The sequence below is a fragment of the Podospora pseudopauciseta genome, chromosome 1 (genome assembly GCF_035222475.1).
Source record: "Podospora pseudopauciseta strain CBS 411.78 chromosome 1, whole genome shotgun sequence".
NCBI classification, from domain to species: Eukaryota; Fungi; Ascomycota; class Sordariomycetes; order Sordariales; family Podosporaceae; genus Podospora; species Podospora pseudopauciseta.
Window position 1 is genome coordinate 6751487 of NC_085892.1, and position 23516 is coordinate 6775002.

The 23516-nt window shown below is 54.1% G+C and overlaps 10 protein-coding genes across 10 annotated transcripts; 5 read left to right on the forward strand and 5 right to left on the reverse strand.

Annotated features, from left to right (window-relative positions):
- Nucleotides 1–41: 41 nt before the first annotated feature.
- On the forward strand, nt 42–2776 carry PEX5 (Peroxisomal membrane signal receptor PTS1). The gene is made up of 2 exons (XM_062908431.1): nt 42–600; nt 661–2776. The coding sequence occupies exons 1-2, from the start codon at nt 430–432 to the stop codon at nt 2434–2436; spliced, it is 1947 nt and encodes a 648-aa protein (XP_062771536.1). The 5' UTR covers nt 42–429; the 3' UTR covers nt 2437–2776.
- A 187-nt stretch (nt 2777–2963) lies between these two features.
- QC763_118450 (uncharacterized protein) lies at nt 2964–5117 on the reverse strand (the record flags this gene model as incomplete). The annotated part of the gene is made up of 1 exon (XM_062908432.1): nt 2964–5117. The coding sequence occupies one exon, from the start codon at nt 5115–5117 to the stop codon at nt 2964–2966; it is 2154 nt and encodes a 717-aa protein (XP_062771537.1).
- Nucleotides 5118–5619: 502 nt separating this feature from the next.
- Nucleotides 5620–7094, forward strand: QC763_118460 (uncharacterized protein; the record flags this gene model as incomplete). Its single annotated transcript, XM_062908433.1, has 3 exons — nt 5620–5798; nt 5858–5944; nt 5999–7094. 3 exons carry the CDS (start codon nt 5620–5622, stop codon nt 7092–7094), a joined length of 1362 nt encoding a protein of 453 aa, XP_062771538.1.
- On the reverse strand, nt 5953–8862 carry QC763_118470 (uncharacterized protein; the record flags this gene model as incomplete). Its single annotated transcript, XM_062908434.1, has 3 exons — nt 5953–8002; nt 8056–8471; nt 8528–8862. The coding sequence occupies 3 exons, from the start codon at nt 8860–8862 to the stop codon at nt 7110–7112; spliced, it is 1644 nt and encodes a 547-aa protein (XP_062771539.1). The 3' UTR covers nt 5953–7109.
- A 113-nt stretch (nt 8863–8975) lies between these two features.
- On the forward strand, nt 8976–10344 carry GIM5 (subunit of tubulin prefoldin). Its single transcript, XM_062908435.1, has 4 exons — nt 8976–9311; nt 9500–9771; nt 9841–9958; nt 10031–10344. Exons 1-4 carry the CDS (start codon nt 9275–9277, stop codon nt 10090–10092), a joined length of 489 nt encoding a protein of 162 aa, XP_062771540.1. The 5' UTR covers nt 8976–9274; the 3' UTR covers nt 10093–10344.
- Nucleotides 10345–10441: 97 nt separating this feature from the next.
- On the reverse strand, nt 10442–12310 carry QC763_118485 (uncharacterized protein). Its single transcript, XM_062908436.1, has 4 exons — nt 12210–12310; nt 11543–12114; nt 11226–11489; nt 10442–11163 (listed from the first exon to the last, which is right to left on the reverse strand). The coding sequence occupies exons 1-4, from the start codon at nt 12243–12245 to the stop codon at nt 10617–10619; spliced, it is 1419 nt and encodes a 472-aa protein (XP_062771541.1). The 5' UTR covers nt 12246–12310; the 3' UTR covers nt 10442–10616.
- Nucleotides 12311–14074: 1764 nt separating this feature from the next.
- ORC1 (Origin recognition complex, subunit 1) lies at nt 14075–16691 on the forward strand (the record flags this gene model as incomplete). The annotated part of the gene is made up of 2 exons (XM_062908437.1): nt 14075–14728; nt 14793–16691. The coding sequence occupies exons 1-2, from the start codon at nt 14348–14350 to the stop codon at nt 16689–16691; spliced, it is 2280 nt and encodes a 759-aa protein (XP_062771542.1). The 5' UTR covers nt 14075–14347.
- A 19-nt stretch (nt 16692–16710) lies between these two features.
- On the reverse strand, nt 16711–18171 carry NAS6 (putative ankyrin-repeat protein). The gene is made up of 7 exons (XM_062908438.1): nt 17993–18171; nt 17904–17929; nt 17720–17848; nt 17554–17656; nt 17075–17333; nt 16922–17016; nt 16711–16860 (listed from the first exon to the last, which is right to left on the reverse strand). Exons 1-6 carry the CDS (start codon nt 18042–18044, stop codon nt 17013–17015), a joined length of 573 nt encoding a protein of 190 aa, XP_062771543.1. The 5' UTR covers nt 18045–18171; the 3' UTR covers nt 16711–16860; nt 16922–17012.
- A 128-nt stretch (nt 18172–18299) lies between these two features.
- On the forward strand, nt 18300–20149 carry PRP46 (pre-mRNA-splicing factor prp46). The gene is made up of 2 exons (XM_062908439.1): nt 18300–19859; nt 19922–20149. The coding sequence occupies exons 1-2, from the start codon at nt 18455–18457 to the stop codon at nt 20008–20010; spliced, it is 1494 nt and encodes a 497-aa protein (XP_062771544.1). The 5' UTR covers nt 18300–18454; the 3' UTR covers nt 20011–20149.
- An 89-nt stretch (nt 20150–20238) lies between these two features.
- Nucleotides 20239–23502, reverse strand: QC763_118520 (uncharacterized protein). The gene is made up of 3 exons (XM_062908440.1): nt 22873–23502; nt 21347–22806; nt 20239–21292 (listed from the first exon to the last, which is right to left on the reverse strand). Exons 1-3 carry the CDS (start codon nt 23021–23023, stop codon nt 20252–20254), a joined length of 2652 nt encoding a protein of 883 aa, XP_062771545.1. The 5' UTR covers nt 23024–23502; the 3' UTR covers nt 20239–20251.
- Between the last annotated feature and the right edge of the window lie 14 nt (nt 23503–23516).

Below are 23516 nucleotides of genomic sequence, written 5' to 3' on the forward strand. Positions count from 1 at the left end.
AGCTGAAAAACGAATCTGAACAAAGTGGGGGCCCGGTCCCGGGGCAACCAGCAGCTTAGCAATCCCCAGGGGGGCCGGACCCTCCAGCAGCTGCCTCGGCACATGGCTCTTATTTGTTGCCAGTGGCGGGACATCAACTCGGTCCGGACAACAAACAACGTACAACTCAGCACAGCATCTGTATCGAATATTAATTCGCCAGGCGCGAGGCCATTCCAGCTCAACAAGAGAGGCCAAAAGAAAACCAGCAACTTGCTCACCGTCTCGCTCTGCATTTTAGGTCGAGTTGGGCCCGATTCTTGCTTACATACCTCCCGTCACCCCGCCACACGCTTCGGCTCTCCTTTTCCTCCCACCTGATTGAACCCCTTATTGCCCTCGCCAAACTCGACCGCCTTTGCGATTTCCTCACTCTTCACAGTCACAGCCATGTCATTTCTTGGAGGCGCCGAATGTTCAACGGCGGGCAATCCGCTCAGCCAGTTCACCAAACATGTCGGAGACGACAAGAGCCTGCAGCATGACAGGCTTGTGGGAAGAGGCCCAAATAGTGCTATGGGTGGCTTCCGAAATGTTGGCCGCAATACTCCCCAAGACGAGGTAGGAAGGATGTGAGGACCAAGAGGGCACAGGAACGATACTGACTGACTGGCCGAATAGATGGTGAATGGCTTCCTCCACCAGAATGCCACCCTTCCCGACATGCCCCTCGAGCAGCAGCAGGGTCCTTTGGCCCACGCCCATCTCGATCACCTTCGCGCTCAGTCCGGCTCTCCGCTCTCGCCAACATGGGCCCCTGATACCCAGGCCGCGATGGAGGCCGCGTTCAACGCACCTCCCGGCACCCACTTCAGCGCCGACGAATTCGCCAAGTTTCAGCACATGAACCCTGCGGCTGCCGTATCTCATGCCCCGTCGATGCCCGGCGCCAGCGCGAGCATGCAGCGGCCCATGATGATGGGCGGTGGTATGAGCTACAATATGATGCAACGCCCCATGTACCAGCCCATGTTTGGTGGTCAGATGCACATGGCACACCAGCCTCTCCAGCAACACCAACAGCCGGCAGTCGAGGGTAAGGGGAAGGGCAAGGTTGTGGAGCTGGACGAGAGTAAGTGGGAAGAGCAGTTCCAGCAGATGGAGCTCCACGATCGCCAACTGCGGGAGACAGAAAAGGACGAGGCTTTGGCCATGGAGCCCGAGTTGAACAAAATGGACGAGAAGCTCCTGCACTCCGAAACCGGCTACGGTGACCTGGAGTCGATATGGCGCGGCATCCAAGCAGAGCAGGCGCAGCTCAAGGAACTGGACGATATCGAGGACGACTTTGCCAAGTTCGACAGCGCCAACTTTGGCGGAGATAATCTCCACGACTGGGGACTGAACAACAGGCTCGGAGCCGATCCCATCGTTCAGGATTATCTCTTCGAGGATGAGAACATCTTCGAGAACACGACAAACCCATTTGAAGAGGGCATTCGGATCATGAACGAAGGCGGAAACCTTTCCCTGGCCGCTCTTGCTTTTGAGGCTGCCGTCCAAAAGGACCCCGAACACGTTGAGGCCTGGGTCTATCTTGGCCACGTGCAAGCCCAAAACGAAAAGGAGGAGGCTGCTATCCGCGCTCTTGAACAAGCCATGAAGCTCGACCCCAACAACCTCGCCGCTTTGATGGGTCTGGCCGTCTCTTACACAAACGAAGGCTACGACAGCACTGCCTACCGCACCCTCGAAAGGTGGCTCAGCGTCAAGTACCCCCAGGTCATTGCCCCGCAAGATCTGTCGTCCGCTGCCGAGCTCGGCTTTACCGACCGCGCCCAGCTCCACGACCGCGTCACCAGCCTGTTCCTCGAAGCTGCCCGCTTGGCCCCCGACGGAGACCACATGGACCCCGACGTCCAGGTCGGCCTCGGAGTGCTCTTCTACGGCGCCGAGGAGTACGACAAGGCGGTCGACTGCTTCCAAGCCGCGCTCCACTCCTCGGAAATGGGCACCTCCAACCAGCGCGAGCAGATCCACCTCCTCTGGAACCGCCTCGGTGCCACGCTCGCCAACTCGGGCCGCTCAGAGGAGGCGATTGCCGCGTACGAAAAGGCGCTGTCGATCAACCCCAACTTTGTCAGGGCGAGATATAACCTGGGCGTTTCTTGCATCAACATCGGGTGCCATGCCGAGGCGGCGGGGCATTTGCTCGCTTCGTTGGATATGCACAAGTCTGTCGAGAAGAGCGGGAGGGAAAAGGCTAGGGAGCTGCTCGGTGGCGGAGGTGGTCCGGACACGGACGCGAGGATTGACGCGATGACCACTCAGAATAGGAGCACGACGCTGTATGATACGCTGAGGAGGGTTTTCACCCAGATGGGGAGGAGGGATCTGGCCGAGAAGGTTGTTGTTGGAGTTGACCCTGATATTTTCAGAGGAGAGTTTGATTTTTGACGGGGACGGTGACCGTAACAAAGGTGCGTGTGAGAAAGGGGGGCTGTGGCACTTGAGTGGTAGGAAGGGGGTGGTTTGGGAGAGGTTGTTGGTTGTGTGAGAGTAGGGGTTGTTGATATTTCCTTTGTTTGGTTGAAAAGGGGCGGTAACAGGTTTTGGGTAAGTGTTGGGAAGGAGGCGAAAGGAGAGGCATTGCAATCAGCATTTTCGTGGCGATCATTCTGTGGCATACAATAGCTGGTTGGGGGAGGGGCTGGTAGCGTTGCTGGGTAGTGCATAGAGACAAATAGCCATATACACAAAGCGAGTCACAGTTGTCATTGTTATCACTGCATACACGAGGTCCACCATGTTTTGAAGCTTTTGGCATTGCGCCTGCTCTTGTTTCTTCAAGGACCAGGTTGTCTGGTTGCTGCTGCTGCTATACAATCGCTGTTACAAGAAAATATTCCCACCCAATTAACCGGAACACTGCTTGGGTATCTCGGTCCAACTCCCCCCAGCACCATATGCCAATCAGCTGTCCATTATTTGACGCTTAGGAATCCAACACCGGCCCTCGCCACCTTGACTGCCTTCCTCAACGCGTCCTCCTCGTCCGTCGTCCACTTCACACTGAGCTGATCCCACTTCGTCCCAGGAGTGTTATACTCCTTCTTGAACTGGGAATGCATAGCCTGCAGTCTGCTCATCTCCCTCGGGTCGCCCGTCCCGCTCAACACCATCAACAGTGTGCAAGGGGGCAACGCAGCGTGGATCCTCTGGAGTCGCTGCGCAAGCGTAGATAGGCACTCCTCCAGAGGAGAAACTGCCTCTTTCTCAGCATCGCCATTCACGTCTTGAACCTCGGGCGTCTCCTCTGCAACCGTAGCAACAGGAGGAGTGTTCGGCTTGTGTCTGTTGGCCCACCCCTGAACAAACTCCAACTCTCTCAACCTCGCCCAGACAAAGTCAACACCGCCTCCTGGAACCTCCAATCCATCCGGGTCGCCCTTGACTGCGCGAATCACGCCCGCTTCAACCTCGGCGTCCGTCTTGCAGGATATGGCAACCGTCGCAGCGTTGCAAGCACTTCTGGACACATCGCCCCATTCAACAGCTGCACTCGTTTTCCCCACAGGGAGACCGCCAGTTGCCTCGGGCCCGGCTGTGGCGCGGTAGGCTGTTCCGGAGCGGGCGAGGCGTCTGAACAAATTCTCGCCTTGCGAGTCACCGGTAGCCCAGGCCTTTCCTTTCTCACACTTCTTCTTGACGAGGTCTAAACAGGTTTTGGCGTCTTCCACACTGTCATGCCCATTGATGGTGCCACCGCCTTTCTGGACTTCACGGCTCAGGTGGCGTTGGGCAAGGTACTTGAGTGAGTTTTTGAGCGGTGGGCCGCGAGCGTGGGGGAAGAGCATCGACGTGTCCACGATGAAGGGATGGGCGAGTTGGAGAGCTTTGAGATCCGAGTCAAGTGAGTGACCCAAGAGGATTGTGCGGGGATGTAAAAGATCAAGCAGTTTAGCCTGGATATCGCTCAGGGTTGTTGTGACAGGATCGAGCATCTCCTTGGTGATTCCTGAGTATTGGGTGACATAATCGGTGATGGGCTTCTCAGGCTTGACCAGCTCGTCAAGAACTGTTTCGCCATCCCAAGAAACCAAGCTCACTCTCGTGAGAGCAAGCTCGCCAGGCCCGGTCAAACACATCTCGCAGTCGATGGCAAGGACCTCTCGCCCAGCTGTGATGCTCCCTTGCTGGATTTCGCTCTCGGGAACATCTCCATCTTCAAGCTTGCTGACCCTGGTGTGTGCCCATCCTTCTGGATTCTTAAAAGAGTCCCTGCGCTCGCCTTCTGGCAGCAAGGCTGGATGCACTGGAAATCCGTTGTCCATCAGTTCTTCTGGAGTGGCGAGGAACTCGGTGATTCTAGTTCTGATATCTCTGTGAGAGTCTGGCCCGGCCTTGTCTTTGCTCTTATCTTTGTTCTTATTCAGAGGGGCAGTGAGCATCGTGGTCAAAGGCGAGTGCAATCTGCCATACTTGTCGTCCCCGGGTGCCTTGACAGGCCAGAGGTGCGGGAACATGTCTGCAAACGGTTGCAACGAGGTTGGCAAGGCCTCTTTGCTGAGAGGCCGAGGGTAGTAGTGATCTGGAGAAGAACCATCGCCAATCTGCTTGATCGCTTGATCCAGCGTGGGCGTCTCATACTTGGAATAGTCGACACCGGGCTCGAACATGGCCTCCTCCAGACCAGGCACCATGATGGCAACAACCTTTCTGAACTCTGGGCGCTGTGAGACGGAGATCCATTGTGGCGCGGGACCATCGGCGAAAAGATACAGGATTAGATCGCGGAAAGCTGAAAGGTTGACCTTGGACTGCAGTCTTGACTTCTCTGAGAAATGCAGGGCAGGATATCGAGCTGAGTTGGGAGTGGGAATCTTCTTGTGTTTTTTAACTGGCCGGCCGCGCTCAATGGTCTGCCAACCATCATCGCCGTCAGCATCATCATCATGAGGACCGGGCCGCTTAAGACTGCCCGAGGAGGATTTTCCTTCAGAGTCACTCCGAGCCACTGGTGTTGCGGCAGGTTCCGTGTCCTTGGTGAGATTGGTGAGATTGATGAGTGGTAGGTTGGCGGTGGCCAAGGCACTGGCAACTCCGCGGTTCGCCATGTTGTTTTTCTTTTTACCCATGCTGTACAATGAGTTTCCAATGATTCAAGATACTTGGCGATGCCGACGAGCAAACAACAAGAAGCAGGCGACGTGAGAGAAAAAAAAAAAAAAAAAAAAAACAACCGGTGTTGATCCAAGTCGCAAGAAATCAGGCCTGCCAAGACTGATGGGAGTGAGGACAGGGCGGTTGGCCACAATCCGATAAACGAAAAACCTCGATAAGTGAACAGTGGCTGGTGGAGCTAGGTCACTTTGGGCGAGAACCTTGCTGGCCAGCCAGGCCAAGTTGTGGACAAAATAACTGGCCCACGGTCTGCTGTGCCCCTTGCACCTGCCTTTTGGACGAACAAGTATAATCAAAGTCTCCATTTTGAGAAACTCTGTTTTTTATTCTTGAACCCACTGCAAAATTCCCTTGTTCCACATACCGATCCTCGAGGCCTGCAATGGGCACCAAAGGCTCAAGCAAACAGCATCACAACTCTGCAGGCCTGGGTTGAAGCACACATACATCATCAAAATGAAGACGGCCTCCTGCGAATGCAAAAAATGCCAGGCATCAGTTGGGAAGTTTTCCAATCTTTGGATCCAGATTGGCAATAGCTATCTCGGCCCTGTGATTGGATCAGACGAGGATTTGGCCATTCGATGCGAAGGAAAGACAAGAATCGGGGGGAATGGGACTCTGGTGGAAGGATGGTAAACATCCCCTTGCTTGTGTTCAAGATATTTCTAATCTGTTCTGACAACCGTCGCAGCCATTTACAAAACCTTTTCTGTGACGGTTGTGCAGCCATACTCGGCTTTCGATGCATTGAGACCCCAGTCAACCATGTCCTCGACGAGTATGTGCCATGGCTCCTATGTCGTCAGTTTGAAATCTGACAATATTCCCGCAGCAACCAAGTTCTGTTGAGAATCGCGTCTGTCAATCTGCTCGGTGAGGAAAGAGAAGAGCTTAAACCCGAGGTCAAAAGAGTCCTCAGCATCAACGAACCGTCAAGAACGAGCAATGGTGGGCCGCCCGACCTGTCCTCAAATTTCCCCAGTACCATCGAGTTTCAGCAGCTTAAGTTCGAACTCGAAGGCCAAAAAGACTACCTCAGACGTATTGACAGTAATGGCTTCAGAATTGTGGCAGGCTTGGACAAACGTGTGGCTCGTGTGGAGAGTGATTCAAAGACACTACATGAAACAGTGAGTGGGTTCAAGGGAAGCATACTCGGCGTACAGGATAGCCTCAAGTCACTACTCGGATCAGAGCTGAACGGGATTGATAAATTCGGAACCCAGCAAAAGGCGACACTGGAAGGCCTTCGGAGCCGGGTGTCCCTGGTCAGTGATGGCCTCGACATAATCCAACAGCAGGCAACAGATCTCGCCGAAGAGCTGCGAGAGGAAGTCTCAGGTCTCAAGAACCAACTTGAACAGACGACAGGAGAGCTTCATATGCTGAGGGCCGAGATCAAAGTGAGCGTCAGCGCCGACAACTATGCCCGCGATATGGCTGCTATGCGCACCGAGATCGCGCAGCTCAGAAGAGATCTTGGCACTGTGCGCAGCAACGAACACGAGCGTGTTGCCCCTTCTTTTCCCTCAAGGGAGCTCGAGATTCTCACCAGCAACATCGCGAAGATTGGTAATCGAGCCAGCCAGGTCGAGACTTTACAAATGGAGTTTGAGATCTTGAAAGAGAGGGTCGACAGAGCAGAGGCAAATTATGGGGCATCCAATAATCGACGTGTGGCATATCCCTTGGATCCAGAGGCATCTCTTCCCCACCCAGGAGCGAGGAAGCGGGCTTCTTCGCCCAAGCCGGAGCCTGGATCAAAACGAAGAGTGCCCTCGGACCAATTCTCGGATTACACGGTCTCTGGACACAGTGCTGCGCCGCTCACCCCGTTGAGGCAGAGTAGCACGACAAACTTGCAAAATCCCAAGAAACGGAGTCGTCCCAAGACAGCTGCTGCATTATCCAACTCGGGAGGCAGGTGATGATCCGTTATCCCGCTAACGTCGAACTACCGATCCTTGCCCTTGGACAAGCACATCCTCCAAAATCTCCGGCGCGAAGGAAGCCAACGTGTTGACGGGCTTGAGCACCTCGCTCTCAAAAAATGCTTTTGCTTGCGGATCTTCAGGGTCTCTAGCCCACGCCTGTACCATCTTCGATTCGTCTACCCGTCCGGGCAAACTCTCAAGATCCTTCAGCATCATTTTGGCCTCCTTCAATACGTCCCAATCCTCAGCAGCGCCGATAGAGCCCTGATGGACGACGATGTGGAGGAGAGCTTGGCACATGGTGACTTGATCCGCCATCGCCAAAGCACCAACAATGCCCTCGTGAGTACACCTTTTTGCCAGTTCCCCGCTTGACGTCAGTTCTCCCGTGAAAGCCAGCAGTTTCGTAATAATCATGACGCCCTTGATGCGCCACGGCATGAATGGGGCAACAAGCTTGATGGGATCGCATTGGGTTGCCAAGAAACAAGCCAGTGGTAGGGCGTAAACGGCCCATTTGTAGTTGGTCTGCCAGTTGGTTGCGAGGAGGAGGATTGTGGTTGGTAATGGTTCGACTGCCCACATCTTTGCTTCAACCAAGGGCTTGCACAATTTCCAGCGAGTCCGTGCCGCTTCAATCGAGGTGTCCTGCTCTGATTTTGTCTGGTCATAGACCACTTTGTAAATAATCTCGATTTGGTTCATCGAGATACCTGATTTGTCGATAGCCGGCTCTCGGAACTTTGTAAGATCCGGCTGCAAGCTGAACGAGTTAAGTGAAATGACCGGCGATGTCTGAGCAACCTGGTATACATCAAGATCATCCACACACCGTGGGCAGTCGCACTCAAAGTAGTAGAGTCTAAGTCCTTCACGGCGTATCGACCGAGGCTTGTCGTTTGCTGCAATCACTCCGTCAGTACTTAAGTCCTACTACCAATAACTGTCCACATACCAATGTAAGAAATCGTAATCTCCTCCCCCTCCTTAATCGGTCTCTCCGCCCTCAGCGTCGCCGTCCTCTTATCAAACCCGATAAACGCATTCGGCACACAAGAGTGATTCACCCTCGCCAGCGCAGGATCGAGAAAAATCCCCGACATGCCCGTGTCCGCATCGAGCCGATTGAACGCATTGGTTTGGATCTGACACAGAAATCTCATCGCCACTCTCAGCCCGTCCTCGTTCATGAAAACACCCGAGTAGGTCATCGCCGCCATGGCTTGGAGTTCAAAGTCACCCCACACTTGCTCGTCTGCTTTGAAGCCTTCGAGGTTGCTCTCGAGGGGGTCGGACCCGTCAAAGGGGTCGCGGATGCCCTTGTCGTTTGTTAGGAGGACTTGGGCCAGTGCTCTTGCGGGGGTAGGCAGCCTATTCCAGCGTCAACATGTCTGCTCTCGTTTTTGACAGGAAAGGGGGCTACATGCCAGTCTTTGCCCGTAGTCTCCCTCACCCTCGCAAACATCTTACACTCGGCCTTGTGGATCGACTTCCAGTGGGCACGCTGGCACGTTGGGCCGCAGTACACAGCTGCCTTGCAGCCGGTACAGGCTTTGAGTGAGACGGGGGAGAAGCCCTCATTGGAACCGACACGGAGACAGTAGTTGCATGTTGTTCTCATGCTGGGGCCATCGGGGAGGGCGAGGGTGGGGGAGGAAAAGGTGGCGATGAGGGAGCCAGGGGTGAAGTCCTGGGTTGCGACGAGGGAGCGGCCGTGAGGGCCGGAGGAGAAGGCTGTTCCTGGGGGCGGTGTTGGTGGCATTGCAGGAGGAGGGGTGGTTTGAATCTGAACTGAGATGGTGATGGTGAGATCGGGACTTGGGCAGCTGGGTAGAGGGCTTATATGTCACAGAATAATCTAGGGCTTTCCCTAGGACTCTACCAAGGACAGTTTTGGTAAACTTTGAGTGAAAGCTGCCTGAACCCTCCTTCCTTCGCACTTGACACGTAAAAATATCCGATGATATATATCTTTCGTCGTCTCGGTGAAGCCCCCACCCCACTATTTCCGTGATGCAGTTAACCAGCCTTTGAAATGCCCCGCAGCGCAAACTGTCGCGCGGGAATGGTGGGGCACCAACGGCGCCTCATCCACCGCCAGGCGCACACACCGTCCCGGGACTTATCACAGCTCCTTCAAGTCCCAGGATCACCACCGATCCCCAACTCTCACAATGGCCAGCCAAGGAAGACAGCAAGGAGGAGAGCAAAGTATGTCTCATTCCCCCCCTTCCTCAACCCCGCACCTCTTTCATGCTCACCTCTCACCTCTCACCTCTCACCTCTCACCTCTCACCATCTCATCTCATTTCATCTCAACTCACCTCACCCTTCCTGGCCCCCTTTAGCAAGCCCATAACCTACGCCCGTATCCCACCCCCAACTAACACATCCTATAGTCTCCCTCGATACCCTCACAGCCCCCCAACTCTCGGCCGTGAAAAAGCAACTCGACGAAGAAGTCGAGCACCTCTCTCAATCTTACGCCCAGCTCGCCGCCGCCCAATCCAAGTTCAAGGAGTGCCTCCGGGTCGTCAAGTCCGGCTCCGAGACCTTTGACGAGAAAAAGCCCATCCTCGTCCCCTTGACCAACTCCCTCTACGTCAAGGGCCGGATGGCCGACCCGGACAAGGTCATTGTTGATGTCGGGACTGGGTTTTACGTCGAAAAGGTTGGTTTGCTGTGACACTTTCGGATCTGAGTGGCATGGGTTACTAACGGGATCTGGTGATCAAAACAGGACACCAAGAGCGCGGCAGAGTTTTATGAGGCCAAGGTCAAGGAGTTGGCTGCGAATATTCAAGGACTGGAGGGCATCGTGCAGGCCAAGACTCAGAATTTGAGGCTGGTGGAGGAAGGTAGGTCCATGTCGGGATTTCACCATGCAAATGAGAGGATTGAGTATGCACTGACTTACTTCCTCACCACAGTTCTCAGACAAAAGGTCTTGGCTGCTGGACCAGCTGCTGGCCAGGCTGCTCAGGCGTCATGATGGGCCAATAATTGAGAATAGCAATGAACCAGCTTCATGTCAAAGTCATCTATCATTCCTACGTATGCGAGTGCCCTTGACTGCATGTAACAGTTGGTTTGAGAAGTCACAGACGATACCAGTCGGTGCCATGCTACAAATATGGTGGCCCCTCACGCACCTCTCCTTCGCCACATCACAATAGCCTAGGGTTATAACTGACCTTTGCGTCTCGATATTTTACATTGCAATGCTACAGTATCACAGCCATCCCTTCAAAGCTCTTTTTTCGGAATACAATGACCCATTCACACACCTCTCGCCCCTTACACGATAACACAATACAGTAAAAAATAAAAATAAACTTCCTCCTGAACTTCCCCTATGATATAAAACAACAAGAAGAGATATAATACATAGCCCACGAAGGCTCCATGCTTCTCTCCCCAGTGCCATCATCCTACAACCCACCATAAACTAGACGGTCACCTCCCTAATCCCAATAGCCCAAGTGGCATTCGCCATCCAATTCTTCGAATGTTCCATCAGGACACGACTCGGCTCGAGCCCTTTGCCCCTGCACTCAGCAGGTTATCAAGCATCTCCTGCACCCACGATACCCACGACAAAAACTCATCCAGTGGATGCTCATCGCCACCAGCCTGCGTCAAGGGGTATGGGACCTGGGTCTTGTCTCTCGAGGTCAGGAGTTGAGTGGCAAAACTCTTGTCCCATTCCCGCGGAATCGTAACGGGGAGCCCGAGGTGATCGTCCCAGTCAGGACTGAATATGGAGAGCAGAGTTGTCGTAGTCGGAGGCTTCGTTGTGTTCGTTCCGAACGAATGGTACACCGTAATCTCAAGGCTATACTTGAAACTCAGCTCCAGGGTCCAGATGACCTTGCCCACAATGTTCGTCACCTTGTTCTTCTTGATGAACTCTTGAGACACCGAAATCTTGGGGAAGCCACCTGCATATGTACCTTGGCTGATCTTGGTGAGCCTAGCCATGTCATCTTCAGTCAAAGGTAGACGGGGCCTGCCTTCCCTGCGGCTGACCTCCTGGGAAATCTTCAACTCCCAATCAGTACCTCTGCGGTGCAGAATGTCAGTATACTGAAGCAACTTGGAAATAAGCGTGTTGTCTTGTCTCACCTGTCGGGGCAAGCATTGAGGACTGAGAATTCGTTGTAGACTTTGGCTCGTTGATAGGCGCACACGGGCATGATTCTAGGCTTTCGGCCTCTGCCCGCCTTAACGCCTTCTACCATACACTCGATCTCCAAATTTGGCGTGACTATATATAGGGAGAACTCGGGTTCGGAGTCGGAGTCAACGCTCTCTCGGACCACTGCTGGCAAACTTTCATCCCCGTTGATCAGGGCGACTCTGAGGGCTTCAACCACATCGACAGGAACACTGTAAGACTTTTTAGCACGACTCTCATGAGGAACGAGTCCATTCATACTTACTATGGTGAAAGATTGATTACGTCGCGGAAGGCGGCATACTCTAGCTCACGCTCCATTTCGGCCGAGTTGTACCTCCTCTTCTCTGGGTTCCAAATTTCACGTCGCTGTAGGTAGCCGATCTTGACACGCATCTGCATCTTGTTTGGGTCTCGGACAAGTGATCCGACGGCCCGGTCAAGAATATCAGACAGCTGGGCCTTATACTTGGCTTGATGAGTCCCAGAGGTGGTTTCCGAGACGGTTGGGGCCGATGCTGAGGGGACGACAGCGCATCTATCACGACCAAACACGATGGCCGAGTAATCTGCACCTGACTTGGATGGGCACAGCAGGCCATTGGTTCTCCACATGTCTTTGATGTCGGCTTCCTCGATGAGTAGTTTCCTCACTCGCTGGGCAGCGTCCTGCGCAGCCTTGGTGCCAGGTGAATGTATGGAAATTTGGGTGGTCGTGTCGTCGACATTGATGGCCTTAATGTCACACAAGGTATCCTTGCCGATCAGTTCCAACTTTGTGCGTAGAGCAAAGTCGGCCGGGTCGACATCGATGGTGGAGGGTGGGGCGAGAAAGATCTGGTGCGGTTAGTCGACTGCGATGCTGTACTCTGTAAGTAACGACTTGCCTGCTTGGTCAGCGGCGGACGATATATTTCCGCCAGCTCATCAACCCCCAGTCGAAAATGCTTCCGTTCCATGGTGTCCATTCTGGCGGTGTTCTCTGTGAATTTTGTGAGTTTCTCTATTCTGAAGCAGAAGGTAGTGTGTGGAAGGTGTGATCGAAACGAGATGTAAGAAGATGTGCGAGGGAGATGTTGGGAGAAGATCAGAGTCAGAACCTGAATGCGAACACAGAATCGAGAAAAGACAGGCAGACGAGCTGGAGGGGCAATGTGGGGAAAGCGTGAGCTGGTGGTAGCAACAGGAGGCAGGGGCGAGCTTCCATTGCCAGTGCTGCAAGTGACCTGCAATCATAGGTCTGGGAAGGACCGACTGCTCCGGTCGATGCGGGATCCCGTCGAGACAGCCTAGAGGGAAAGCACAGTATGCTGATCCTTGGAGAGATCCGGATTGCTCAAGAAGCAACCAGTCGCAAAACCAGCTTCAAGCTGTGCCATTCGTAAAGACCTCGATCAGCGTACCTAATGTAGGCTAATGTTAGCAAGAGCTCTGGCAATGGAAAGGTAAAGTTCTGTTCGGGATGGTTGGCCAAGCTCCATCAAGAGGATTGCATCTCAGCTGGTACCCTCGGCTGGACACTTGTTACCTAGGCCTTTAGGTGGAGTTCAGCCCTGAGCAGGTCCCAAAGATGATGGATCTTGTCAGCTATCTGTGTGGATGGCATGTGGTTCCCTGAGGCTCGATGGCTTGGCCAGCTCCTATCGGCATGTGAAATGTTGTGAAAACCCATCACACAAAGACGTCTTGTGCTAAAAAGAAAGATCCTTTCTTTTATACACAGCGATAAAGAGGCCGCCACATGGGCAGTCTCAGACCTGCCCGTTGGCGTCGCATTAACGGACAGCAAGCCGGTTCAGCGACATTCTTTTGGAGCGAGACAGTCTCAATCTCATCTCAAATAAATCAAGATGGCCAGACAGCTCCAAGGAAACCCACAAAGAGTTTTACCACAAAGCTTTCATAAATGAGGGAGGATATAAAGAAAGACTTGCCTCGGTGAGGAGAGAGTTCCGACCAGAAGCCGGTGACCAGACAGGCCAGCTAACTGGACGACAGCGTGCTAAAGGGCATTCCGTACGCTGTAGGTGAACTTCCTTGTAGGCAAGGAGCGTCCAGTAGTCGCAATAATATCCCACAAGTAGCCATTGAGAGAGGTTAATCTGGCACGGGGCCCTCGGTCGACAGGAAGGAAACCCGATGAGATGAATTGAAACGCTGGCCGGGCTGTTTAAACGCAAGGAGAGGTGAACATTAGCGAGGGCAGAAGATTTATTATCGGACAATTTCGAAAAAAGAAGGCCGAACGTCAGAAAGGCTTGGAGGAGACAATCGGGAGTTTCAAAAAAAAAAAAGAAAATGGAAGGCACGAAAACAGCCACAAGGTAAGGTAGTCACGCTCTAGCCTTCAAAAAGTGCGGTGATCACGTGTATCAGAGCTTGAGGGCCGACCAAAGAGGTTAACCGTGTGTTAAGTAGTCGAATATCTGACTACTCAAAGACAAGACTCAATCAACTCTTGCCCGCAAGAATATCTAGAGTTACTTATGGTGGACATGGGGTCGGTCATTTATCGGTCTACGATGTGAGACCAGGCAGAATAGGCAAAATAGGCAATTAAAAGACTTTGTTGAAAGCAATGACACGAATACAGAGTCTCATTTCTACTCCTATGTTGATGCTGGAAAGCAGATGAGGCCGTATGCAAGTGTTCGTCAGATATCCAGTGAATCGACGTCCCGTTTGGAGACTGTCTGGCCTACAGGGATATACCGGTTACTTGCATAGCATCTTGGCATTTCCAGTGGTCTCAAAACGTCATTGTGGCTAAGGAAGCATTTGGCTGGCAGGGGTCTTAATAGATTTAGGCGCGCCCGCATGGAACGCGTCTATCGACGCGACGGAGGGCCCCCTTTTGAGTTGAGGCAGAAGCTCCAAAAACCACAAGCCAGACCGCCCTCTACTAAAATTGTCAATTGATGACCTATTTCACTCAGCTGTTCGTCATTTTGGACTCGAATAGACCAGTGTATCGGTCAACAAAGCCATTTTCACAGATAATCGCTGCAGCCTTTCGCATCTGCTCGCATTGTTTACCTTCCCATCAACCGATTCCGAGAAATCTTCAACAATGCCTGGCGTCGTCGATGGGCGCTCGAGAAAGCGCCATCTCCCAGGCGTCCTAAGAGAGGATTCTGACGACGAGCTGGGAACAGAAGACCTTCCGTGGGAATGGATTTATGCCAACGAGCCAGACACCGAGGAAAACAATGGGAGGAAACGAAAACGAGCTACGTGGCAAGATGGCCAGATTATTGGCGCTCGTAATGGCAATTTCGAGTGCTATTTGGGAGACACGACGCTTCTGAAGGCCGATAGCTCCAACGAAGCCTGGGTTGGCATAATATGCGAGTTCCAGGAGGACGAGGAGGGCGAGATGGCCGCCAACTTCATGTGGTTCTCGTCGCCAAACGAGATTCGCAGCGCAAAGAAGAGGACGGATTATGTGGAGGTGTGTGTGATTGCGCTTTGTCTTTGCCTTGATCTCGAGTTGCTAACTTTTTCTGCCTCTATAGAACGAGCTCTACATCACCACCTCGTTCGATGTCAACGCCTTGTCGACCATCAATGGCAAGGCCCATGTTATGTCGCAGCAAGCCTTCATGAACGAATTCCCAACAGGCAAAGTGCCACGCAAATCCAAGCAGTATGGAAAAGTATTTATTTGCCGAAGGGGCTGCAACACCAGAACATGCACCTACACCGAGGAGTTCATCTGGGAGGATATCTACCACGGCAGGGAAGACCTCGAGGCTCTCCAGGAGCGGCTTCAGAAGGAGACCAAGGCAACTCGGAAAAAGAAGCCCGCGAAAGACGAATCCCCCGAGCGAGACTACAAGTTTGAGGTCGACCCAGAAGCAGATGGAGAATATGCCCCTGGCGTCTACCGCACCCCAAAGAAGGCTCGTATCAGGGACGCCGTCACCCCCAGCAGCCGACACAAAAAGACAGGCAACAAACCGGCAACCCCCTCCTCCCACCGGCGCATCGTCGTCAAAAAGCACCTTGAATTCACACCCCTAGCCACCCGAGTCCTCTCTCCTATGCACGTTCACGCCTCCCCATATCAGGTAGCCCGCACCCAGCTCCACGTCGCTTCAGTTCCCACCAGTCTACCATGTCGCGAATCCGAGTTCAGTCTCGTCTATTCGCACCTCGAAGCTGCCATCACCGACGGCTCCGGAACCTGCATCTACATCTCTGGTACTCCGGGTACAGGCAAAACCGCCACCGTGCGCGAGGTAGTTTCCCACCTCGATGCCGCCGTTCGCGCCGACGAGCTCGACGACTTTATCTTTGTCGAGATCAACGGCATGAAAATCACCGACCCTCATCAATCTTACGCCTTGCTGTGGGAAGCCCTCAAAGGCCAGCGCGTTTCCCCGGCCCAAGCCCTCGACCTTCTGGAGCGAGAATTCAGCCACCCCTCCCCCCGTCGTGTGCCCTGCGTGGTGTTGATGGACGAACTCGACCAGCTGGTGACCAAAAACCAGGGCGTCATGTACAACTTTTTCAACTGGCCCGGCCTCCGCCACTCCAGGCTCATCGTCCTGGCGGTAGCCAACACGATGGACTTGCCCGAACGAACCCTCTCCAACAAAATCAGCTCCCGTCTTGGTTTGACGCGTATCACGTTCCCGGGGTACAACCACGAACAGCTCATGCGTATCGTCCAGTCTCGCCTGGAAGGTGTCCCAGGTGACATCGTGGACCCGGATGCAATCCAATTCGCGGCGAGGAAGGTGGCTGCCGTCAGCGGTGACGCCCGCCGGGCTCTGGATATCTGTCGACGAGCGGTCGAACTGGCGGAAGCAGACGCGAAAGTTAATGACCTTTCCGACGATGCCACGCCAAACACGCCGACGAAAACCCCCGCCAGGAAGAAGGACGAATCGCCCCAGAAAAAGAAGAAGAGTTCTGCTGGGAGGGTAACGATCGAGACTGTCCGAAGAGCTATCAACGAGGCCACTTCCAACCCGCTGCAGCAATACCTCCGCTCTTTGCCCTTTGCCTCGAAACTTTTGTTGACGGCACTGTGCTTACGGATTCAGAGGACGGGGTTGGCGGAGAGTACGTTTGGGGATGTGCTCGAGGAGATGCAGCGGATGCTCAAGCTGACGGTCAATGAGTCTCGGCCGTTGAAGTTATTGGAGAAAAGGGCTACAGGGCAGAAGGGGGAAGGGGCAGACGATGGAACAGGGTTGATGATTACAAAGGCGAAGCAGACGGGGCAGTTGATCAGACCGGCTGGGTTGGGTTCTGCTGCTGTTGATCTTACCGGGGCCGGGATTATCAATCTGGAGGGGCAGAGGCCGGAGAGGCCGAGCAAAATGAGGCTGGCGGTGGGGGATGAAGAGGTTAGGTTGGCGTTTAGGGATGATCCTGAGATTAAAGGGGTGGGTGTGATGCTTTAACGAAAAAAAAGATACCCATTTTGCATATGGACAGAAACTTCAAAGACCACAGACGATGTTTTGATATCTATGTTTCCACCCTTGATACAGTTTTGTCTAGATGCTGTGACATAACCTATGGAAGATCAATCCCCTCCTCCTCCGCCTTTCGTTGAATATACTTCTTGACCTGTTCCCCCGTCCGTCAGCTACACATACCACATCAACCCCCGCACCACCACAAGACTTACATCAATCCCAGGCGCCACCTCCAAAGGCAGAAGCCCATCATTATCCTTCCTGTCCATCTCAGCCCCAGCTTTCATCAACACCACAGCCGCGTCACCTATCATCATCATCATCAGCCTTGAACCGTTCTCGCTGGAGAAGAATAGATAACATACCATGCCCCTCGGCAATAGCATGATGCAACGCCGTTTGTCCAGCTGAATCGCTGGCGTTCAGGGGACTTTTGTGCTTGAGAAACAGGTTGATCAAGGGGACCGAACCGACGGCGGCGGCGCGGTGGAGGGGGTACTGGCCTCGCTTGTCGCGGACGCGGACGGAAGCGGGAGGTTTGTGCTCTTCGAGGAGCTTGCGGGCGAGGTCGAGGTTGGACTTGGAGGCTATGAAGTGGAGGACTGTCTAGAGAGGAGTTAGGTGGTGGAAGGGGCAGGGGAGAAGGGGGGAGGGGATGTACTTGGCCGTTTTCATCTGGATTCTTGTTAGTAAATGAGTAGCATGAGGACGGGAAGGGGGCATGTGCCATGTGGTAATGTGTAAATGTGTGTGCTAATATGTGGTAGAGGGGTAATGTGGTAAAGGAGAAATGCGGTAGTGTGTTAAAGGGCCAATCAAGACGCGGTGGGAAACATGGACGTACTTGTCTCATTCACGTCGGCATCTCTGGCAAGGAGGAGATCGACCACTCTGTCCGAGTCCTTGACGCTGGCTGCGATCATGAGAGGGGTCCAGCCCATGTCATCCTACAAGTGAGGTCAGAATTGAGCTGTTCCAAGTAGCAGGTATGCTGGGAATATCTTATATACTTTGGCGTCGACATCAAACCCTTTCTGTTGAACCAGGAGGTTGACAATCTCGTGGTGGTTGTACGAAGCCGCCCAGTGGATGGGAAGACGGCCATCGTCGTCTTTCAGCTTGGCGAGCTTGGGATTGGCCTGTTGGTATGGTTAGACCGACCATATCATCATCACATAGCGGACAGCTACTTACATTCAGCAAAGACTCTACAACGGTCGCTATTCTGGGAGTCAGAGTCAAAGTCACCGGTTGAACACACACCGTTGGCTAGCTTCACTTGCCTTTCCCGTCACGAGCGGCTGCGTGGATGGCGAACTTGTCTTGATTTTCCATTTTGACTCTGACTTGTTTGGTATTTCCAGGTATCTAGTTGAAGCTGAAGAATGTAGTTGTATTTAGATGATTCGCTGCTGAAGGCGGCGTCATATAAGTGATGCCTTCCACATCAGACCACCCCGCCATAGCAGTGTCAAGAAGAAGGCACTGTGTGGGGCCCCTTCAACTACCCCCTGTAGCTCTAGGCTGGCCCGAGCTTCAGCCACACGCCTGGAAATTTTGGGGATCCAATGTCAACCGCGCATTGGACAGGCGGAGCCATCGCTATCGTTCATCATTATCATCATCGACGCGACTGAGAACTGCTTGGCTGCGACAAATCCACCACCAGACACCGGAACTGACGGCCCAAAATTCCATCCACGACTATATCGAGTCACACGCTTACACAGCTTTAATTCTTCACCATGGCAGCTGAGGTTGCCAACGGCGCTGGCCTCGAGACGGAAGTATCCCATCTCGAGTCTTTAATCCTGGCCAACGCCCGCAGATCGAAATCCATCTACGCCAACACATCCACAGATTCGGGAAGGAAACGACTAAAGCTCGATCCCGGACTGGCATCAGAAGATCCCGACATCTCGAAAACATCCCTCTCCCTCCGCCTTCATGCCGAATATGAAGACGTTCAGACCCTACCCGAAGTCATCGCGAAGAAGCTCCCGGCTGCCGGTCTTCGCAAGAAGAAGCCAAAAGCAGCCGAAGAAGCACCATCAAAGTCAGAGGAGCACGCGCGCAAATTGATAGAAGGGATACCGGCAAACAAGACCGGGCCTGGCTCCAACGCTCTTGTCCTCTCCAGAAGACCAGGCGGCGCTGGCGCTGCTGGTGCTGGCGCGAAACCGAGCGCAAACCGCAACGACCCCCAAAATATGAGCCTCACCCGCCGGCAAGACAACCTCCTCGCACAGCCCCGGCCAGACTGGCACCCACCTTGGAAACTCCAGCGCGTCATCAGCGGCCATCTCGGCTGGGTGCGAGCTCTCGCCGTCGAGCCAAACAACAAGTGGTTCGCCTCGGGCGCCGGCGACCGCACCATCAAAATCTGGGACCTGGCCTCCGGCCAACTCAAGCTCACCCTCACCGGTCACATCTCGACGGTCCGCGGCCTGGCGGTATCACCCCGACACCCCTACATGTTCTCCTGCGGTGAAGACAAGATGGTCAAGTGCTGGGATCTGGAAACAAACAAGGTCATCCGTCACTACCACGGCCATTTGTCAGGTGTATACACCCTCAAGCTCCACCCAACCCTCGACGTCCTCGTCACCGGTGGCCGCGACGGCGTAGCTCGTGTATGGGACATGCGCACCCGAAGCAATGTCCATGTCCTGTCGGGCCACACCGGCACCGTCGCCGACCTTGTCTGTCAAGAAGCTGACCCCCAAGTCATAACCGGCAGCTTGGACTCCACCGTCCGAATGTGGGATCTCGCCGCGGGCAAGACGATGGGCGTGCTGACCCACCACAAAAAGGGCGTCCGCGCCTTGACCACCCACCCAACCGAGTTCACCTTCGCAACAGGCAGCACAGGGAGCATCAAGCAGTGGAAGTGCCCCGAGGGAGCCTTCATGCAGAACTTTGACGGCCACAACGCCATTATCAACACCCTGTCGGTCAACGACCAGAACGTGTTGTTTTCGGGTGGAGACAACGGGTCGATGAGCTTTTGGGACTGGAAGAGCGGGCATAGGTTCCAGGCGTTGGACACGACGGCTCAGCCGGGCAGTTTGGATGCTGAGTCGGGGGTGATGAGCTCCATTTTTGACCATTCGGGGTCGAGGTTGATCTGTGGTGAGGCTGATAAGACTAGTAAGTTTTTTTCTTCTGACAAAATGGATGAGAGGGGGTTTATGTGCTAAACGTTGCGATAGTCAAAATCTGGAAAGAGGATCCCGATGCCACGCCAGAGACACACCCGTTGGAGTGGAAGCCGACCTTGGCTGCTAGTAGGAAGTTTTAAGTTGAGGGATGAGGTTACGGGGTTATCGTACTTGTAATGAACATGTGTGAACTGCATAGCGGCGTGGAACAAAAGAGTATAGGGGCTCGAAAATTGAAGAATCAGCGAGGTACATATTCAACCGCGCACACTACCAGATGCGATTAAACAATGTTTGATGTCCTCTACGAAATTACAACCGCAATGCCCATGCAAAATTTATAAATTGTCGTTCCGTCCCCCCCTCCTCCCACCGCACAAACTATTTAATAGTCCTCTCCACCAGCTCCCTATACATAGCCTTAACATCCTCCACATCAGCTCTCAACTCCTCCACCTCCTCGCTCTTCTCCCCCAGCAGCTCCAGCGTGGTCTCATACCGCTCCTTCACCTCCCTCACCTCCCCCTCCAACACCCCCACCCTCTTCACCGCAGCACTGTTTTCCTCCACCTTCTTCATCATAGCCACAATCTCCGCCCTCGCCTCATCCCTCTGCTTCGAAATCCTCGACAACTCCTCCTTCGCCGCCACCTTCTCCGACTCCAGCCTCCTAATCGCGGCGCTCATCCTCTCCACCAACTGAACCGACGGCCCGGCAGCAACAGTGGAGACCGAGACCATATCCTGCATGATGTTGTTCTTATCGTTATCCCTCCCGCCACTCCCACTGAAGGCGTCTTCCCCTTGCTGGATCTCCCGGTGGTTATTCAATATCGAAGGCGGGGCAGCCTCACTCGTAGGACTGAAAATAGACGTGGGACTGAAGATCCCACTGTTGCTCGTCGGGTGGGAGGGCAGAGTAGGGCGGGCAGGCGGTTGGGCCGAGGGTCTTCGACTAAAAGAACCCATTCCGGGAACGGGCAGCCCGATTCGGGAGTTGGCATCCCCCGCCTCGCTGTTGCTGGACTGCGCGCCGGAAATCTTCCTCGCCTTGCTGGTAAGGGTTTGGATGCCCAAGAAGTCGGTGCTAAATGTTCGCTGAGGGACGGCGGAGAGCTGAGGCGAGGCAGGGCGGCTGTCTGGTTTGAACAAGGGGGTGCCAGGGAGATCCTCGAGCCAGGAGCGGGGGCGCTCGACGATGGGTTGGTGAAAGCTGGTTTGGAGTCTTTCCTTTTCGGCTTCGAAGGCTTGCTTTTGCTTTTCGAGCTCAGACTTGGCTTCTGAGAGGGCCGTTTCAGCCGCTTCAGCACGTCTGCTGAGGGCGTCAAGTTGGGCTTGGTAGGATTTGACATCTTGTTGGATCGTGGGGATTTTGGTCTTGGTCTCTTCCAGTTCCTCTTCGTGGCGCTTTGCGCGGACGGCCTGCTGCATTGTCAGTAGTTGTCGGGGACTCATCGCACAGCATTCGAGACTCACCGCCTCGCGAGCTTTCCGCCTCATGTCCGATTCTCTTTGAAGAGCCTCGTCTCTTTCCTTTTCCAGCCCAGCAATACGAGCCAGCAAGTTGGTCTCAATTCCCTGCCAGTTTTCACTCGCGATGGAGTACTGTGTCTGCAGCTGTTCGATCTGCCGCAGTAGTTTGGCTTGCGAGTCTCCAGCCACACCCGAAGATGCCTCCTCTGCTCGCATCCTCATGGCCTCGAGCTTCCCTTCCATCATCTGAACCTCAGCCTTTAGCTCCAACTCTTGCACACGGGCTCGCTCGTTCGCCCTTTCCACCTGCTCTCGAAGGTCGTTTGCTTGCGCTTTGGCACGATCTGCCACCAGAGTCTTTTCGACCTTGAGAGCAGCCACCTGCTCTTCCAGATCATCGATACGTCGCTTATCCTGTTCTCTCGGGCGTTCGTTTGCGTTGGTCGATAGCTCGTCTACTTGTTCTTTGGCTTTTTGCAGTTGACTTCTGAGGTCTGCGATGGTAGCATCCTTCGACCGTATCTCTGGTCGCAAGCTGCCGAGTTCCTTCTGAGCTTGATCATACTGCTTTTGTAGAACCACCTGTGATCTTTCCAGCTCATCTGCTCGGCGAGCGCGCAGACGCAAATTATCCAACTCCTTGTCAGATTTGTCCTTTGCCATCTTCAGGCTGTTGATCTCCTTCTCACCCTCGCCAACTTTGAGCTGCAACTTCTTCATGATCGTACGGTGCTTTTGCTCAGTACTGGCGAGCTTCTTGCCCTCCTCCATGAGCTGGGCGATCTGCTGGTCCTTTTCCGCCAACTTCTTCTCGAGACTCCCAGCCGGTGCAGCAAGGGCGGCCTTCCTGGCTGAGTCTGTGGCCTCTCTCGCGAGAAACTGCAGTTTGGCTTCAAGAGCATCGATGCGCTCTATGTAGCCATGAATCTCCTCCTGCTGCTGGGTCTGAGCCACGTCCGGCACATTATTGCCATCCTTCTGCGTTTCTTCGTCTCCAACTGTTGTTTGGTCGGGCTTGTTGGTGATGATCTCCTCTGTTTCAGGGGCAAGAGTAGGGGTGGGCGCTTCCACGGTTGGCGTGTTCAGGAGAGGCACTTCGGCTGGCGGTGGTGCATCGGGGGATACCTTCGCGCCGTTGGCTTCATCTGTGACCCCCTGTTCCGTTGTTGTCCCATTCTTCAAGTCTTGTTTGGTATCAACCTCCTTCACGGCATTATCTTGGGACGTTCTGACAACATCCAGGGAGTCCCGCGGCGAAGAAGTATCCCTTGGCGCATCCTTCAATGCTGGACTCGCCGGACCTATACTATCGATCGATGTGCGGCTTGCTGCGTCTAGACTTTGGCGCGGGCTTCCTTGCGCAGAAAGGGGCTTTTGACCGGCCGTTTTCGCAGCTATGGCCCGCGCAAGCCTTTCTTGGAGCCGATCGTTTGCGCGGGTGCTCGAGGAGGTCCTGGAGGGCCCTGCAAGGAATCCATACTGTCAGAAACCTACAGCCTTCTGGGAAGAGCTTCGATCATCAAGCATACCTGGCGATTGCTTCACTGGCGAAGCAGGAGGGGCCGGCTTGGCCTCCTTCGTTTGCGCCGAGCCATCATTGTCCTCGCTGAGTATATTATCCAGGCGAGCTTCCACACCAGCTACGGCTTGGGTCAGAAACGACCCCCATCGCGCGGCCATTGCTCAAAATAACAACAGCACGGCAGTGCTCGCTATGACGTTGCCATACAAAGGCGGGGGACAACGGTATAAGTGCGGTGGTCGCCGTTACATTCGATCCATCACAAGTCGTCGAGGGAGGAGGGTAGATAGGCAGATAGGCACGGCAGGCTCGCAATCGTCCGATGCCTGCTTCACTTGCAGCTTGTCGCTTTACATCCAGATACACCGAGAAGCCAGAATCCGATCGTGACGCATGTCGACACAGTAAGACGAATTACTGTTGCGGAAGGGTTGGTCTTGTATTCTTCCTCAAACACAAGTGCTTGGTCCTTGGCGAAAGGCCACGCCAAACTTACAGAGTGTCCAAGCCTTCCAGGGATTCGTAATTGTTCGGCACCTGTCAGCGAGGTGGTCCTTGACTCCAGAGAGCCAATTGGATCCGCTACAGCTCTCGGTTCAGCCCTTCAGGTGGGGCCGACCTGCTTCAAAGCCAACGCACAGGCCATCCAAG

Excerpts from the sequence above, each read along its gene's own strand:
- PEX5 (XM_062908431.1), top strand. The coding sequence starts at position 430 with ATGTCATTTCTTGGAGGCGCCGAATGTTCAACGGCGGGCAATCCGCTC. Across the intron at positions 601-660 it reads GCAATACTCCCCAAGACGAG|ATGGTGAATGGCTTCCTCCA; the intron begins GTAGGAAGGATG and ends CTGGCCGAATAG.
- PRP46 (XM_062908439.1), top strand. The coding sequence starts at position 18,455 with ATGGCAGCTGAGGTTGCCAACGGCGCTGGCCTCGAGACGGAAGTATCC. Across the intron at positions 19,860-19,921 it reads TGGTGAGGCTGATAAGACTA|TCAAAATCTGGAAAGAGGAT; the intron begins GTAAGTTTTTTT and ends ACGTTGCGATAG.
- NAS6 (XM_062908438.1), bottom strand. The coding sequence starts at position 18,044 with ATGGAAAATCAAGACAAGTTCGCCATCCACGCAGCCGCTCGTGACGGG. Across the intron at positions 17,930-17,992 it reads AGCCGCTCGTGACGGGAAAG|CGACCGTTGTAGAGTCTTTG; the intron begins GCAAGTGAAGCT and ends CTCCCAGAATAG. Across the intron at positions 17,334-17,553 it reads TGCCGACGTGAATGAGACAA|CACCTAACTCCTCTCTAGAC; the intron begins GTACGTCCATGT and ends TGCCCCTTCCAC.
- QC763_118520 (XM_062908440.1), bottom strand. The coding sequence starts at position 23,023 with ATGGCCGCGCGATGGGGGTCGTTTCTGACCCAAGCCGTAGCTGGTGTG. Across the intron at positions 22,807-22,872 it reads GCCAGTGAAGCAATCGCCAG|GGCCCTCCAGGACCTCCTCG; the intron begins GTATGCTTGATG and ends GATTCCTTGCAG. Across the intron at positions 21,293-21,346 it reads GGCGGAAAGCTCGCGAGGCG|GCCGTCCGCGCAAAGCGCCA; the intron begins GTGAGTCTCGAA and ends ACAATGCAGCAG.
- GIM5 (XM_062908435.1), top strand. The coding sequence starts at position 9,275 with ATGGCCAGCCAAGGAAGACAGCAAGGAGGAGAGCAAA. Across the intron at positions 9,312-9,499 it reads ACAGCAAGGAGGAGAGCAAA|TCTCCCTCGATACCCTCACA; the intron begins GTATGTCTCATT and ends CACATCCTATAG. Across the intron at positions 9,772-9,840 it reads CTGGGTTTTACGTCGAAAAG|GACACCAAGAGCGCGGCAGA; the intron begins GTTGGTTTGCTG and ends TGATCAAAACAG.
- QC763_118485 (XM_062908436.1), bottom strand. The coding sequence starts at position 12,245 with ATGGACACCATGGAACGGAAGCATTTTCGACTGGGG. Across the intron at positions 11,490-11,542 it reads GTAATCAATCTTTCACCATA|TGTTCCTGTCGATGTGGTTG; the intron begins GTAAGTATGAAT and ends AAAGTCTTACAG. Across the intron at positions 11,164-11,225 it reads CTCAATGCTTGCCCCGACAG|AGGTACTGATTGGGAGTTGA; the intron begins GTGAGACAAGAC and ends TCTGCACCGCAG.